Below are 17,867 nucleotides of genomic sequence, written 5' to 3'. Positions count from 1 at the left end.
TGACATGTGTAAAAAGGGAATATTTATTTCGACCACCTTGCGGCTGCACGACTGTTTACAGCTTCCCACACGGACACTTGTTCCTGCCAAAAGGCAGTGGTACGTGGACAGGACCTAGGTCAGAACCACAGGGGACATGTATGATATAAGCAAGTCAAGTGACCGCAGTGTTCTTCAGAGTTCAAGAAAAAGACGACAAAAAAAAAAAAAAAAGCTGCAGCTCAGATGCAGCGCCATCGTCACAACTCCCTCTTGCATCAGGACCAGCCGCACAAAGCACAGCACGTATGACACCCACGGTTCCCACAACGACACCACGTCACTATGAACACACTCTATGCAGCGCGGCTACTATACAGACAGAAAAAGGGCACAACCTACTAATTACAGGGATGAGAGGCCCCACTGCAATAGTTGGGGCCCCGAAGAAATGTGAGGTATATGTAAATAAATAGACTCTATTGTAACATGCACTCGTGGTATGGGGCACCTCAGCAGCGATAAAACGCACAGCCTGTGGCGATAGCAGCAGTGGACTCTCACATCAACGCTGCAGACATGGGACACATGGCACTCGATGTTCTGCGGCCTGGATATACAAGACAGGCAATGCGGGCAGCACTCCGTGTAGTTGGCCTCAATGTACCTCAGATGGCATGAAAATAAATGCCAGACATAGCATGTAGCCTTTGTAGTGAAAAATGAACCAAAAACACATCTTAGCAGCTTACCCCTTGTTGCGCTTGTTTCAGCTGTATTGCTTTTATGAAAAGTGTGTCTTTTCGTTCATAATCCATATATTCGTGCATATATACTTGCACATGACACGCCGCACATTTCAACTACAGTAGCTGACCGATTTTTTGGACCTGGAGGGGAACAAAAATAGTCCGAATAAAAGAGCAGTCCGAAAAATCCGCCAGTTATTACTCTTAAGGGACAACTGGCGGTTCCTTGGGAAAATCCGAAATATCTAGCAAGTCCGAATTTTCGAAGGCCAAAAAAACGGTCGGCTACTGTACTGCGCCTTAGAAAAGTGAGTACGCATGTTTAACCAACAGCTTCTCCATAACTGCATCCCAACTTTGACAGTAAACTTAAATTAAAAAGAAAATGCATTATGTGGACTTTCAAAAATGCGGCAATATGCTTTGCTTTTGACAAGCCCTCAAATCAAATGCAGTATGATAACTAACATCATCGAATCATAGTAAAAAATTCGGTGGGCTGAAGCCAGCAAAGTTTCCTTGCTTCTACGCCAAGCTGATGAAGAAATCACATAAAGGAAGAAGAATAAAACATCAGATCCTGGTATGACATGGCACGAGCGAAAGTGGCTATTTTTTTTTTGCACAGAGAATGACATGGAGGTAGGCACAAAAAACTTCAGAACAACTTTTTGAGCCAAAATTTTTTTCCCTTGCATTTTTTTTTTCAACATTTCACTACTATTCATAAAAACCTAGCAAATAAACAAACCAAAGACAGGCAATCCATAAATTCTACTGCAAGCATCGATATGGCGTATTTCCCGATCATATGCAAGCTCGCAGCGGTTTGTAAACACGCACGATCCGTGAACCACAAAACTGTTCTCTTCTGCAATGTCAATACTGTATAAAGCATTTAGTTTCCACCAACAAATGTCGTAAAATAACCTTACAGTAACAAAAGATTCGTTAGTTTCAAAGTGAACACGCCACATCTGTCAAGTTGGCAACCCAATTGCCATACAGTCCATCTAGAAATGTCAACATAAACAGGAGAGCAGGTGGCTTAAAGTGAAGGAAAACGAGAGTGCAGAATGCCGCTTAAAGAAGCCCAGCTAAAAAGTGCATCTAAAGTGATGCACACTATATAAAGATGAGTACTTGATGGTCCTGAGCCTAGTGCCAAGCAAATCACTTAGCATCTAAATAAAAGTTGATCAGCATTTTGTTGCTCCCCACCGGGCCAAAGACGGGAGAAACGAAAGTATACTACACATTAAAAACACCTCATATATACACTAGCTGCTGCATAAAAAGCGAACACGTCAGTACTAGCAAACAGGGAATACAAGATAGACCATGTCCTACAAAGTTTGATGCTAAGTGCAATGCGCACAAAAATTTGAACCGCTATTTATAAACGTAAACAAAAATGCAAGTAATGTTGGCTGCTCCACTGCTCCCAGAAGAAATACACCGAATACAGCAGCTCGCAACCATGATCACCGAGCGAAATGTTGTCAACACAAGACAAGCCACACTCCTGTCAAAATAGGAAGACAAACGCAGGGAGATTCGAACATTACAAATAAGAGAAACACCTCCAATAATGCGTTGCTCTCCACAACTAAAACTTATCGAGGACCGGATGATTCACAAAGCAGTTTTGCAACAACTCAGACACGATTCCCAGTTACACGTTTACAAAATTGCCCTATCAGGTATTTCTCAGAGCCGCGTTCACAAGTGCGACAACATTTTTGGGCTGCTGTGTTTTCACAAAAACAAACTTGAGCAGCCACCAAAGCTTGAACCTGTGGTCAGCACTGCGTTACAACTATAGTACAACTTCTAGTACCACAAACAAGCTTGACACCGGCAAAAACTTAAAAAAAAAGGGGGTAGGGGGTGGGGGAGGTTTTGAGGGCTTAGTGTTTAAAAGGCTGTAACAAATAAAGTCCACGTCGACTGAAGGTGTGCGCTCTTTCACGAAGAACCTGTTGACCTTTCTTTTGGATTCCACAGCCTGGGTGGAGACAAACCCCTTGGGCAGGGGTTTCAAGCAGCAGGAGCCCTCCCTTGGTAGGTGACATCGTTTGGGTGGCCCCCGCCCTGGCATTTCTGTGGGGACAGTTGGGAAGAGAGCAAAGAGCTGTTACGCATGTGTACTTTTATTGGAAGTTTTTAACCGCACAAAGAATTGTACATTCTGAATTATGCACCGAGGGTCCCGGTGCAGTCTCAACTATGGGACCCTCGACTAGATATACATATCTGCTCTTGCAACCTTCATCTTTTGTAACAGTCAATAAGCTTTCAAACTTTCAACTCTCGGCCATACATCCAAAGTTATTGCTCACGCAATATAAAACAGGGAAGAAGGCTTAAAAACATCAGCGCAACCGTGATTTAAGGCACCTCACAGAATGACTGCCTGGTAAGTGCTTTCAAGATAAAACTAACAATTTAGCAATCACCTTTTTTAGAACTAGTAAAGAAACATCATTAAGCCAATCCTGGCTGTAAGGCTTAGTTAGGCTAGATAGGAAGTAATCGTAGGTGTCTAGCCAGCTGAAACAAACTTGGGAGTGAAGATTTGAGGTTCAGTATAACTTTCCCTTAAGACAAACTGCCGCTGAAGTGGGAACAAACTGGGGAGCTTTTTACTGTATCACAGAAAACTGAGTGTTTGGCAACCATTTGATACTAAAGATCAACAACGACCTTTGTAGGCAATTGTGCTGACAAAAAGGGTAAATGGTCAAGACACTTTTTGGTACCCCGTGGGTAACAAATGAAAGAAGAGCTTCCTTGTAACGGAGGCTTCAGAATTCTAGGGTCGCCTTGACTGTCCAATCAGATGGCATATATTTGAAGCAGCTGAAAGCAATTTCTTCTTGGAGAATGAAGACAGACGTGCTTACGGCATGCTTGGTCTGCCAGGTCTTCATGGCCAGCTTGTATTTTTCGAACTCGTGACACCAGTTGGAGTAGATCTTGCGATAGTCGGTTTCTGTTGGTGTACCGCAAGTTTCTGAAAATGTCAACAGAATGTTTGTCGTTACTTTTTTATTGCCTCAAACATTTCAAAAAGGAGCTATCTGCTGATTTTCTGCAGGCAGCTCAGCAGAAGAGGAAGAAGAAACAAAAGTTTTTAGAAAAGGGTGAGAAATGTTCAAATGCTCCCAGAAAAACTCAAGAAAAACTCATTCTTTTGCATGCCACAGACATGCAAAAGAATGATTTTACTCTGTGCTAAAACCCCAATTGTGTGGCAAATGTAACTGGGATGAAGGTAACGTTTGAACTTAGTGGTTCTGGTAAAACACTTTAATAAAAAAATATCACCAAGACGGGATCAAAGAAGGACTGACAAATAGCACTTGCATTTGTCAGTCTTTCTTTGTCCCCGTCTTCTCACTGTATTGAGCTGAAGTAGATGAGAACGAAAAAAGGTGTCGTTGCGCCTATTTGTTTATTACCATATTTACTCGCATAATGCTCGCACTTGCATAATGCTAGCACAACTAATGTGAGCTGCCAAAACTTGGGTTTTTTGTTTCCTCGCATAATCCTCACACCTCCCAAAATTGCAACGGCGAAAGCCGTCTGCTCACGAAACCCACATGATGCATGCACTCTCCACAACTCCGTTTGGCGGAGCGCGCGGTGTATCCAGGCGCACCAGGCATACAGTTTCATACAATAATAACTAGAGGGGAAACTGGCGCTACTGTCAACGTAAACATGGCGGCGGCGCTTACGCTTCAATGGGAATGATGGGTAGTTTGTGTAGTTTGCGGATTGCGTAGGATCGAAACGGGCTTATGGCTGCGCAAATTGTGTTTTTTGACAATAAAACTCTAATTACCCGGTTCTTCGTTTACAAATTACATGGCGAACAAGAAAGTTGGTGAGCAAAAACTGGTTTTGTATGAAATAAAACGGCGCGTTCAAATAAAAAGCAGATGCGGAGTCGAGGAGGTTTGTGGAGAAGGTTTGCCATTTGCCGCCAACTACAGCAGGACAAGGACTTCTTTAAAAACTATTTGTAAAAGTTTCGCCACTTGTAGTTTGTTATACTATGAAAATTTTTGTGCTCATAAAAAAAAAAATGAAAGAAACCGATTAGGTATCTTTGTAGAAGTTATTCTTGCCTGAATGAGTGACATTTATCAAGCTGCGTTCCTATCAGCCGCCAGTACTGCTGGTCTACGCCATAGGAGCTGGCGTTCGCACGAAAGGTGTGGCGGTTCCAAGTGATTCGCAACCGTCGTCAGCTTCGCCAATACATTGCTCCGCCGAATGAGCAGCGCCGCAACTCCTAATACGCAGACAATTTCGCCGCACAGAGCGCAGTCATTTGTGTTTTCGTGCTCGCTGAGCGGCAATGAATTGATAACCCATCCAAATCGCAACTCTGGGTTATAAAACATTTCTACTCAGGGCGGCGTCAGTCAGCATGTGGCATTCAGTTCGAGGAGAAATGTATTTTTGAACGCTTTTTTCAACACACTGCGTAGGCAAATGCGTTCATGAAAGTCCAAATCGAAAACGAAACTGCCTGCACAATAGAATCCATAGTAATTTCCGCAAGCCATCGAGCGCCAATCCGAATCCAGAACTACCCATCACGCCCATTGCAGCGGACGATCGCAGCGCCAGATCCCTCTCGTTGTTATTGTATGAAACTCTAGCGCCATCTCTCAAATGCTACTCCCACTGTCGTTGTGCCAGTTTCTGCCCCATGCCCCTTGTGGCAACACTCACCAGCATCCACGGTGAGGTTGTAGCTGCAGAGGGTGCCCACATTGTCCAGGTGCAGGTCGTAGCGTCCTGCGTCCCTCTCGGTGAGCGACATGAGCACCAGCCCGTGGCCCGCTGTGGGCACGTACTTGTCCCGCTTAGCCATCACAGGGCGGCGCTCCCGGCCCTGCTGGTGGAACCACTGGGGCACCTGCACCCATTGGGACCCACAACTGGTCAGTGGGCACTACGCACAAAAAACTCCCCTACACTTTCCTGTGTTGCGCCCGTACAGCGGCAGCAGTCATTTAAGGTGCCCTCTTCACAAGTGTGATGGTTCCGAACTGCCCTTTCTTTTCTGTCTGCACTTTTTTATTACTACTTACTCTTTTTGAGTGAGAGCTATTGTAAGAAGCAGCTACCTGGCTGAATTTTAAAGCAAATAGGCATGATAAAATGACAGAATGTTGAGAACAAAACAACGTTTTGCTCCTAATTTTTTTTTACATCCGGAAGGCATTGATTGTGATATGACGATTATTTTCCTTCAATGGAGAAAATTTTGAGCATTCCACAATGAAGCACTGCATCCCCCCCCCCCCCCCTTGTTTTCAAGCAGCCATGTTACAATCTATAATCCTGAATTTTTTCTCCTTTGCTGTCACATTCAATATCATATCAGTTGCTTGTGAGGAGCTGGAGGCTACGTAGCCTGCAGGTAGATGAATACTTCTTCAATTTCAGCTGCAAATGGAGCAGCTTATGGGGCCATTTTTTGTCAACGCAATTTTTTTCATGGCCAAGATACCTGGCAGAGGCAGCCCAAAAATTCTTCTGCCATTATAGAAAGCTCAAACTGGCACAGCTGTCTACACGAGTAGGGAAAATTAATTTTTCCCATTTGGTACCCCCTCGCTTTTTTTTTGCACATGTTACACGCATGCTAATTTCTCACAAAGCATCCGGCACTGCTTGAATTAAAAGCCTAGGTCTAGTAACGGGTTTCAAGAACCAGAATGCAAGAACAGACTGCTACCTAATCCATTACACAGGGCAATTCGTTCCACGTGGGGGGCCCACAGGCAGAAGACAAATAATAACATTTTCTAAACACAGCAGTGGCACAGACTGCAGAATAAAACAGACAGGGGCGCTGGCTTGGGCACAGATTCTTTCGCATGCCACTGAAAACCACCCTCCCATCTGGTGACTGGCGCTGGCTTTCTTGGTTTTCTGCACATTTTTTCTGTGTTAGTGTGTACTTTTTCCCATAAGGTCAGAACAATTTTGCATATCTATTCGCCCAGAGATTGAACACAGTCGGCCCCTGGCAGTGGAGGGACGAACCACTCCTAGTGTGGATGCTGCACTAGTGTCGGGTGCTCGTTCACGTAGCGCACGGCGCAAGACGCATGCTGCACACGATACAAAAGAGAATACAGTTGAATGACGGATGCATCGAATTATTGTCTATATTGAACAGTATGAACATCCCTTTGGAAATCCCATGCAAAAGTATAGTGCTGTTTTACGCGCTGTTTTACGCGTGTATCACGGGCACATTCGATATATGGAACGCTGTGTCACAAGTGCCCCTGCAAGTGCGCTTCTCCTGACGGATGCCACTATGATGACTTTTTGCCGGCGCTGCCACGCTCAGCGAGAAGGAAGAGGCGCCGGTGGCGTCGCGTCTCTTCGAAGTTCAATGACCTTAAACACCTGCTCGCACGCTAGCATGGGGGGAAAGCCGCATGGTGGTGAGAACGCGGGGAGTGACTGTGTGCGAAAGGCAATAAAGGAAGAGGGGAACTGACAGAACGCACCCAGTTTCTGGCATTTTTTTCGCGTGCTTGAGAAGCTATCAGCGGTGGTGAGCACAGGGGGACCGACGTGGCGTGCTGCATGTTTCGTTTGTCCGCGGCACGCGTTTCGAAACCATGGTAATGAAAAAAATGGAAGAATTTATTAAAAGAGTTTGGATTTAGCAACGAAAGCGGGCCTTATTCGATGGGTACAGGCCACTGAAAAGATGTCAGGTGCAGAGGTATTGGAAATTTGTCACAGCATTTATGAGTGCGATGCTGCGCATCAGACCGAATGCATCGCGGCCACGGCTGACCACGGACCCGCCTGTTCCGGTGCATGTAATGCGCAAAGTGGCTTTTTTACGCGGCTCCACACTACAGGTGTTTGGACACCAAAGACGATGGCACTGAGTGCCTTGAGAGTGAATTTAGAGAGCTGTCAACATTCCCATGCGCAATCCCGAATGACACAACAGCACACGGGTTCGTCAGTGCTGACAACGATGTGCAGGCTGTGGCGCACATCACCGATGCTGAAGAAGTGGACCCTACTAGCGGCCCTGACAAAAAACATCCCCAACCGCCTATTGCAGCCGAGCTTGCGTCAGTGTTCAGATTCACTACTGATGTGCCACAGTGTGCAACGCCAGATTTTCTAGTTTGGACGGAGTTAGTAAGCTTGAAGACAATCCAGTGAACTTTATGTCTCATAAGAAGAAGCAAAGACTTTTTTATGTCAGATAAAGTGCGGAGGTCATAGCACTTTGATTCGAATTTTCCATGCTGCGAGGGACAAATTGGTAAGGTACCGCTTGTCACAATCTCAAAAAGCTCTCAGTGATGTGCATTTTCAGTGATGTGCTCCAGACAGATGTTTCGAATTATCGATTATGAAACTATTTCGTGATTCCGTTAAAGTTCGATATATCCGTGTTCGACTGCATGTGCACTTTACTGGCAGTAAGCAGTGGCACACGTATTTCTGCTGGCGGATTTCATCTAGGGACGCAATAATCAGCGGCCGTTGCGGGATAACACGCAAGTTTAGCTCGGCAAAACATTGTCGCTGTGGTCAGCGCTCGGGCGTGAAACATGCTAAAACATTGTTTCGAAAGTTTGCACTTTTCTTCCCGATTAGTGCAGTCTTCTGCAGTCATCTGCGTCTTGGGAACATCAAAACGTGCTTTGTTGAAGGTGGTGTGGCGGTTATTTAAAGGGCAAAGGTTAACACATGAAACAGGCAAGAGATGACAAGACCCATGCGTACCCATACTTTTGCCACATCATTGTGGAATTGCACTGTGTTCTTTTAGAAAGAAGAAACAAACAAAAGCAATTATTCTGCACACGACCCCAGTGCTATCTCCCATACATTTACGGGGACGTATTTTACACGTTCAAACAGTCAAACAAACAGTGTGTAATTTAGAGTATATTTTTGTGAATGTGTGAGTATTTCAGACAGATCTGTCAGTAATTAGTTACAAGTTTGTGCCTATCCTGTTGCCTTTCGTGTCTCATTTTGATGTATCCCATTTTCAATTTGCGACACAAATCACCTCGCCCAGAAATGTGTTTTTCTCAGCATAACCAAATGCCTAATATAGTCAGGTCTTCACCCCTTAAGGTGGACCTAAATTTAAAGAAAGTAAAGACTGCGTAATTTTCCATAGCATGTACACTGTTGCGCACATGTGGGTAGGGTACGTCCCGTAACTTTCTTTTTTTTTTTTAATTTTTCCAAGAATGTTGGCTTTAAATACAATTTCGAAAAATGCGAGCCGCAATTTCTGGACAACCTCGGGTTAAAAAGGGGCTGATCAGTTTTTGAAATACCGATGCTTGCTTGTTGAAGTATTGTATTTCTCACCGTTATGAAACACGGTGCTACTTCCGATTGCAAATAATACTGAGCGCCAATGTTTGGTTATTCGAGTTACATGCATTCTCTTCGCACTGCGTTAGTAACGTTGGCAGGAACAGAAAGAGAAGAAATGCACACAAAATTTTTATCTGTGCACCAACCTCAAGAATTGAATGCCAATACAAAAGTGAGGTTCAGCGGACCACATGGCACAGTTACCGGTAACCAATGCGTTATTTTGTTACAAAAAAATGAGGAGGAACGCTTTATAACTGGGTAACTTCATTTGCCATTTTTACGGATTTGTGATTGACTGCTGCTTAACTGTCTCCATAAGTGACATTACGCAAGACTGCAAGCACATCTCGCCATTATAGGCCCCTGTTATATTTTAAATTGGACACAAATGGTGAACAGTGGAGCTGCAACAGAAATTTGTGCTCACTGCAAGGTCCAAGAAGCTTGGTTTACATACTGTCACCCTGCTAGACACTTTGCACAAATCTAGCTAAACATGAAATGGTGATTGCACCAGGCGCGTTAATAATTTAATTCAAATTTCACTTGCAACGAAAGCCTTAATAACTGACCCAAAATCATTAATCAACAAACCTTCAAAATAGCTAAAATTTCATTTACCTAAAGCTGTACATAAAAGACGTGTTTGAACGTTTGCATTTATATCTCTGCGCTGGTTAGAATTCTCAGAATTTTATGCTGCCTTCTGAATGCAAAACAAAAAAAGAAGAAAAAAATAGCGCCAACTCTTATGAAAAAAAAAAAAGTTGGGGCTGTGAAATGCGATTGCAGTTCCAGGGCATCCCATAAATGCAATTATATGCGTCATGTTACAAATTAAAGCGACTAAAACTGCTGTCGCCAACTGAATTCCCAATATTGGGGCTTTCTGATTTGCCCCTTTCTCTGTTTTTATTCAACGTTCAAAGTCATACTCGGGAAAGATCGAGCTTGCTACGAATTACCACAAATCGCGGCGTACATGTTTTATGTCATTTTTCAACCATTCAGTGATTCCAAATGGGTCGCCGCTGTTTTGGCATAATAATGAAAGCTTATTGCCACTTCTATGCAATACATTGAACGTTTAGGAACCGAACCACAGCGTACCACCCTTGTCTGCACCTTTCACGTGCTGTTACGGCGTGAAACAGGCACGCAGCGTGCCTACAGCGTGCATTTGCCTGCTACCGCTCAGTGGAGCATCCACACTAGCAGCACGACGCTGTTGCCACCTATAGGCCGATCTCGCAGCGAATAGACACGTTCACTTAAGTCTCGTTTCGTTTCAGTGCCATAACACAGGCAACATACACCTCCCCATTGTGGCTTTCTCACGCGACCACTTGAGTAAGGAAAAAGCAGACCTTGTTTGGTGCAGCTCCGGGCATCGCGGCACCCACGGGTGGCTCCATGAGTTCTGGATGATGGCCCTGGCAGCTGAGGTGGACGCTCTCGCCCCAGTGGGCATGCAGCTGACGGCGACGGACACCTGCGTTCCAACATGGCCCCCACACAGGGCACGTTAAGTATAGTTCAGCAACAACACAGAAAGCCTTATCCAGCACGGCTCTCTGTATGACTAAGGCAACACACAATATGGTGTTTGATGGTTGCATGCACTGGCGTCCAAGGGGCACCTGTATACCATAAAGTTTCAAAAGAACGTCCACCCAAAGTACAGAGACATCATGTGAAAAATACGGGATCGGTGAACTTTTGGATCAGGTGCGAAAAACTATACAAAGTGGCCGCACCGCCAACCAAAACTGCCAAGGTATCGAGACAAAATTCAAGATGGGGAACTCCCGGGCAACAGGAGGAAAGGACAAATAGGTGACCGCATCAACGTGTGATTAGAGGATTCGCGTTTATCTGGTCCCTCATTGGCGCTAAAGCCATCATTTTTAGGGGGTGGGCAATCTTTGGGGGTCTTTTAGTAGATTGGATATTTCACCCTAAAGGGGGGTGGCAATGTTTTGGGGGAAGGCGTTCTTTTGGAACTTTACGGTAATGCAAATCCAGAAGAGCCACAAGGTGCACATATGATGAAGCCCCAACTCCTCATTTCACACAGATTCCTCTGGGAAGATTGCACAAACACAGAAAACAATTTTCTCTGTTCATTTTAACTGCGGTGGAATCACGATGAAGTAAGCTGGCTCGTTGGAGATTTTCCGATCACTTGAAACTTATTTGTGGGCAGGACTGAAGTTTAAAATGGCTCCCTACCACTCAAACTAATTTTCAGCCTCCTTTGAGTTTAAAAAAAAGAGAAATAGGATTGTACAATACTACAATCTGTTTGTGCTGGCATTGTGTTGAAGGAAGCCTTTTTTAAAGTTTGTGTCAGACTAACAAACACTGCATAAAATAACGCCAAGGAGTGGAATAAGAGTCACATTAACATTTTACTTGTCGTAGAGCAGACAAATTTGAACTACAGGCTCGAAAAGAGGTAACCAGAAAAATATTTTTTTTTTTCAAGCCTGAACTTTAAATGCATATAACAGGTAGAAAGTTATGCAAATGTTACTGGACTCTCTGAGTGTCATACAAATGACGAATACCACGCTAAGGAATATTTTCCTTTAGGAATACCATGTAAGAATACTACCATGTAGAAATACCATGTAGGAATATTTTTAATAAAAAGCTGTAACAAAATGTCGCTATGAATATGTGCTTAAAATTTGAAGCACTTATATATGCAAAAACAAATTGCATAGTAGTTTAAATTAGGAAAGAGACCCGCATAAGTATATCTTTATTTTTATCATGCTAACTTTATTACAAAGGTTTTTGCACAAGGACCCGCCTCCCAATTTATTCCGGTAAATTAGTGTGCATGCATGCAGGTCTCACTGTGCTCGCTTTGGGAAACACCGTTAATTTATGTAGGGAGAAATAAGATGACTTAAGCAAACAATCAAGTCATGCATGTATCTTTTTGTCTGAGCAGTAATGCCAAAACAGTTTTAGCATAACAATGGGTAACTAGAGCATAATGCATACATGAGATGTTCAAACTGTACACAAGAAGTCAAATAAACTTATGAAGAACTTACTCTCTTCACAGATGTCAGGTGTTGCGTTGCTCACATCTTGCAGGTAGCTGAAATAAATAAATAAATAAATAAATAAATAAAGAAATAAATAAATAAAGCTTTACCCCAAGAAGTTGCAAATGATAATTACGGAAATCAATGCCTCATAAATAATACAAAAAAAAGTTCTTTCCACATGCTGGTTGATCTCTATGAAGTATTAAACAAAACATTCCAGGAAAAACAAATCCAGAAAGTGCTTTCTTCCGAGCATTCCACAACAAGCTCTTACTTTCTGCACTGTGCATGATCCAACCAAAACTTAAGCTGAAATAATGAATGTTGGAACACTGGCTGTCCTTAGAAGCTTCGAAATGCATTTCCTGGAGTACAGATACCATGAACGTCTGTGATAATGTTGCTTTGAACATAAGATTATGCCATAGCAGAAGCTAGGACTGTTACTCACAAGCAAATGTTTGCTTCTGCTATAACTATGAAGTTTCATTCCACATTGCATTTAAAGGTGCATTTGTACCCCGTAAATGAACCCAAGAATGAAAGAGGCTGAAGCAGTAATCTTAAGATGGTGAATTCTTGACACAAAGTGCCATAACGTGGAATGCATTCAAAAGTAGAGAATCTCCTGGGCTACAGTAACAGGCAGGCCCTCTCAAGTGTTTCCACCAGTGAGTTTTTTTGCGTAACACCAATAACACATGGAACAGAGGGCTGCCGATACCTCACAAGGCTCTTTACAATTAACACTGCCTGGCAATGGCCGTCTCTCCGTGTCATTTCCCCAGTACCTCCGAAATGAAGTTACAGCTTACCTACAGGCACAACACGCAAGTAGCTTCAAAGAGAAAAAAAAGGGTAATACTACTATGAAACAAGCAATACGCACCCTAGCTGAAAAATAATGAACGGCTTCAATTCACGTGCACCGGAATCGCCCCCAGGGTTGCACCAGGGTACAGTGAGCACCCTTGCCCTCCTAACGCTGCCTACCCTGTGACGTAGGGCCTGCACTCATGGTGCGCCCTGTCCCAGCCGCAGTAGGGGTCTCGGACGCAGCGCAGGCAGCTCAGGTGCCGCCCACGGCACAGGTGCAGGTTCACCTGCCGCACACCATCGTCCGCACCCAGGTACACCGACTTGTGCTGCACCACAATACAGCGCACGAGAGACACGGGGTCAGAAGAGAGGCTGCTGCAGCAGCTAAGCCCTCTTCAGTTGGGCCAACCATCTGACTGGCAAACACTGAAAGGGGCTTTGCTTTCCTGAGCGCCACCACCGTGGCGGCACGGCTGCCCTCTTTGGGACAAATCATGGTCACGAAAATGAGGAATTCAGTTTACACAATTGATCTTACGCGACTGACCATCATCAATTGTACTTGTACAGGAAAAATAAAGAAAGCCTTCGCTTCCATCTAAATTGTCTAAAAAGAGCTGCACATGGATTTGCTTTTTTTTTTTATTAAATCCTTACACAGCATGATTGATTGTGAAGACCTCACGTCATCAATTGAGATGAGGGTTCCCTGTAAATCTTTCTGTGACTTTCTTTTATTTCGAATAAGTTCCACTTGTTCTCCTGTGCAAAGATTGTTTAGACTATACAATGAAAAGGCAAGTCACCTTGACATTTTTAACAACAATTTGCATTTATTTAAGCTTGCTATGGCTCAAGTGTACTGATTGCATTTTTTTTTTCTCCTTCTATTTATTTTTTCTTGTTCCAGGCTACATATTTAACTTGTTTGTTTGCTTTAAATTTTGTATGTTTCATCCTGTGCACCCCTGCTTAAGGCCATTGGCTGTTGATGGGCACATAGAAATAAAGATGACGATGATGACTTCTACTTCTGCCAATTGACTTCTGCCAAGAGCTGTAAAATGCAACATGTTTTCCTCTAGCTGAAAGGTTAATTAACAAACGGGCAGCACAGTTTTCAATTAATAAGGCCATTCAATGACAGCCCCTGGTGCATTCCCAGTGCTGTTCAGTGCTCTGCCCTCACTACTAGTAGATCCGTGTCACTCCAATAGGACTCGCCCTTTTCCCAACATCCCTACTGGGAGGGCACAGCAAGAGAGCCTCCTCTTCAATGCGGGCACTGACCTCACTGGAGATGTCAATGGTGCGGACCGGCTCCCCAGGGCTAGCCTCGAAGATGTCGACCAGGTTGGAGAAGGACTGGCCCGAACGGTCCTTCCACTCCACTATCTTGTACACCAGCCCGTCACCTGCACACAGTGGGCACCCGTGGGGCTTGCTTTGCTGCAACGTTATTTCTCCTACTCTCACCAACAGCATCCCTCATACTACTGTAAACACAGGACATGGGTCCAAATTGGCATACATTTTGCCATAACCACTCCCTTCTTGCACCTCCTTACAGGTTTTGAGAACCACTTTCACACTTCCTGATGACAGTCTGGATTCCTCGGGCATGCTGTTTCCCCGCTATGTATGCTTTCTCCAAGAGAACACCCTTCAGCACTTCCAGTGAAGAGCGTGCTTCTTCCAGCACGCCTGTTGGCTCTGTGAAAGGACTCTGCTCCTGATTTGCATAACACACACAAGGAGAGACCTCTCACTGGGAACAGGCACTGCTAATGGTACTTGTGGCACTCTGGCTATGAGAAAAGTGCCCTCCCCATCACTCACGGGTGCCGGCGTAGTAGACGAGGTAGTCGACGCCGTCCACGTCCACCCTGTGCACGGCGAGCGAGAGGAAGACGACGTTCTCGCGGTAGAAGACGGGCCTCCCTCCGGACTGGGGCACGGCCGAGTCCATGAGGGTGTGCGTGCGCAAGAAGTTGAGCACTGCATCCGGCAGCGTCTTGGTGCTGTTGACGCACAGGCCCGGCCGGGGCTCGGGCACCTGGCTCGTCAGCACGGGCAGCCAGGCCGAGGACGAGGTCTTCTGCTCCTTGAACTTGCCCCCAAAGGCCCCCTGGATGTCACTCAGCCGGAACGAGCACACTGCCGACCCGTGGGGGCCCCCGTGGCTGCACCAGAGCAGAGATGGGGCAGGAGGGAGGGACATCAGCTTTTCTTAACAAGCACCGCTCCGGACCACGATGCCACATGACACCCGAGGTCACACTGGGGGTTTCTGCTATGGAACCAATAATCAGCCATGCTTCCCCAGAGAGCACAGCACGGTAGGGTGGTAAGGAAAGATGTGCATTGAAAGCACAAGCCCAAAGAGCACGCTGCTTGATGTCTAGATGTTCTCTGCAGTGCTGGCATGTGGGAACGGTGTAGATATGCTTCTGTAACAAACGAGTTGTTATGAATCCGTAAGCCCTTGCAGTGATGTAACAGCGACTTTTACGTGAAATAGAATGATTAAATCACATTCAAGCAACAGAAGGATTCATACATCAGATCGAGCTACCATCAGGCAACTGCGAAACTCCATGCCTACACAACGGTTGGGCTGATGGTGCAGCTGAAATGCACACCACTTAATCCCCACCTTCTTTTCCTAACCCGTTGGAAAGTATTGGCTGCGTGGTCACCTCATGAGCTCACCATGATCAGCGGCCACACAGCAGAGTGCAACAAAGTCCTGCAAACAGTGGCATATACTGTATTTATCCGCGCAATGGAACCACTCTTTTTTCAGAAAATTCAGCATGAATTTGGGGGCAGGGTTCATTATGTGGGAAAAAGTTGCAACAGATCTTTTTAAGATTTGAAATTTTATACAATACAGATGCTAAGAGAAGCGCTGTTGAAACCTTACCTTTCCAATAAGAACACGTAAGTAATTATGTAATCAAATTTAATTTTTACTCACAATATGCTAGTGGCCCCCGACTTGCCATCGGATTCCTCCGACTCGCCATCAGAGCTGTTCTCCTCATTCACCGTTGGCGCACAGTGCATCATTTTCCATGCCGTCAAGGCGCCCCAAAACATATTTTTCCGCGCTGGGAAACTTCCTTTCTTCGGGCCCACGAAACACAAAGCAATCTCTGTTCACTACCCAACCCTCTTGTTTTCGCCATAAGTGTACCCGCACCAGGGCAACAATGAAATGCCGTCCAGCCGCACGGTTTCCATATGCTTCAACACATGCTCCACCACCTTCAGTTTAAAACTGGCTGTGCAGCTCACGTACTGGGTCATTGTACGCCGTGCACCAGGAGCACATACACAAAAAAAAAGAAGAAGTAAAAAACAGCTGCACAACAAAACCATGGAGCATTATGACGCAGTCGCGAGGCTGCACAGAGCAGGGAAGAAGTGTGGAGTACTTTTGGTGCTTTGCTCGCACGCCGCAGTGCTTTTGTTGACGCTATACGCAAGAAGTGTTTGTTTTGTATTCAGGAAGTGGCACTCACAAGTGCACAATTTTTAAATTGTGAGCCACGGCATTCATGCTCACGTCTCCGGCTACTGTTGAGATATTTTTCCTTAGAATGCGTTTTTAGAATTTCTTTGCCTACTGTGGTGTGATATCAAGTTAGTGCAATCGTCGACGGCATCAGCAACCATGCCGAGATAACAACATTGCACAATGCATTTTCTATTTCCGCTGCATTATTATGCAAGGTAACAAAAAGTGCATTCACAAGAAAAGTTGAGGCGGGGGGGTGTCATTACGTGAGCAGGTTCATTACGTGAGTAAATACGGTATACTACAGGATATCACTACTTACAGGGATGTTGTGAAGACGGCATAGAAGCTGCTGTCATCATCAGGAAACTTGTACACGGCCTCTGCGGAGAAGAATGGCAGAATTGAACCTCGCAGCTACTATACCCGCTGTACTGACCCCTGTCATTTTGTGAGCCTGAACACTCATCCCATTACCAGAGTAAAGTATTTTTTCTCAATTTAAGAGCTTTTACTAGACCACCGCATTTCTTTCTTTTTTTTTGGCATCACCAGTTCTTCAACAAGTGAAACTTAAGCGCGAACAGACACAGGGACGAGAAACGGAAATGACACCAGACCTAAGTGCTGGTGTCGTTTCCCATTCTCGTCCCTGTGTCTGTTCGCGCTTAAAGTGACACTGAAGTGATATGTAAACATTGCGGGATTACTAGCGCAAATTGTAGTCCGGAGTCCCCAGGCCATGTTTCGACCACTCTAGGCGCGTTTACGCGATTTTATTTAGTAGAAAAAGTAATTCGAAAATGCTGTCCTCCTCTCTTTACGCTCACCCATTTTCTGTGGCGTTTTCGTGTGACGTCAGGAGGGGATGAGCTGGCAATTGGCTGGCTGCGCTACTGCACGGCTCCCCGGCCTTCAGACAGAGTCAGTCGGCCCAGCGTTTCGTCTGCCGGCCGCCGACGGGTCGCCGCAATTCGTTCGCTTAGTTGAAACGAAGCCAGGACACGTTTGTGAATGGAAGAATGTGCCTTTCTTTACTTGGTTTGTTTGTACACTGTATCTAGCTCCAAGTCAAGGTCGCTTCACACAAGCGCTGCACAAGCCCACATGCGACGCTTCGCTGACTGGTACGCCAGTAGGAAAATATAAGGCCTCTTGAAGGCGGGGAAGAGTCAGCGAAGTCAATATAGGTACTAAGGAAATAAAATCAACTGATATTTTTACCGTACAGCGTAAAACTAGGGTGCGGAGAGCACTTTTTTGCGCTGGGCGAACAAGCACAGCGGCACGGAGCAAGAGTGCACAGCGGTCAGCAGC

General features: G+C 45.1%; 1 protein-coding gene across 3 annotated transcripts in view; it reads right to left on the bottom strand.

Moving 5' to 3' along the window:
- Sema2a (Semaphorin 2a) overlaps positions 1-17,867 on the bottom strand; it is a 74,509-nt gene continuing 56,642 nt past the window's right edge. For all 3 annotated transcript variants that reach the window (XM_077700194.1, XM_077700195.1, XM_077700193.1), the window contains 9 exons: positions 16,873-16,933; positions 14,867-15,210; positions 14,318-14,442; positions 13,202-13,353; positions 12,212-12,258; positions 10,511-10,635; positions 5,481-5,667; positions 3,635-3,744; positions 1-2,831 (listed from right to left, as the gene is read on the bottom strand). In XM_077700194.1, coding sequence (XP_077556320.1) covers positions 2,769-2,831; positions 3,635-3,744; positions 5,481-5,667; positions 10,511-10,635; positions 12,212-12,258; positions 13,202-13,353; positions 14,318-14,442; positions 14,867-15,210; positions 16,873-16,933 — 1,214 coding nt within the window. In that variant the 3' untranslated portion in view covers positions 1-2,768. The remainder of the gene's footprint in view (positions 2,832-3,634; positions 3,745-5,480; positions 5,668-10,510; positions 10,636-12,211; positions 12,259-13,201; positions 13,354-14,317; positions 14,443-14,866; positions 15,211-16,872; positions 16,934-17,867) is intronic.

Source organism: Haemaphysalis longicornis, unplaced genomic scaffold (assembly GCF_048455015.1).
Source record: "Haemaphysalis longicornis isolate Haplotype H1 unplaced genomic scaffold, Haemaphysalis longicornis Haplotype H1 scaffold_2, whole genome shotgun sequence".
Taxonomy (NCBI): Eukaryota; Metazoa; Arthropoda; class Arachnida; order Ixodida; family Ixodidae; genus Haemaphysalis; species Haemaphysalis longicornis.
This window is presented reverse-complemented; position numbering and strand designations above follow the sequence as displayed.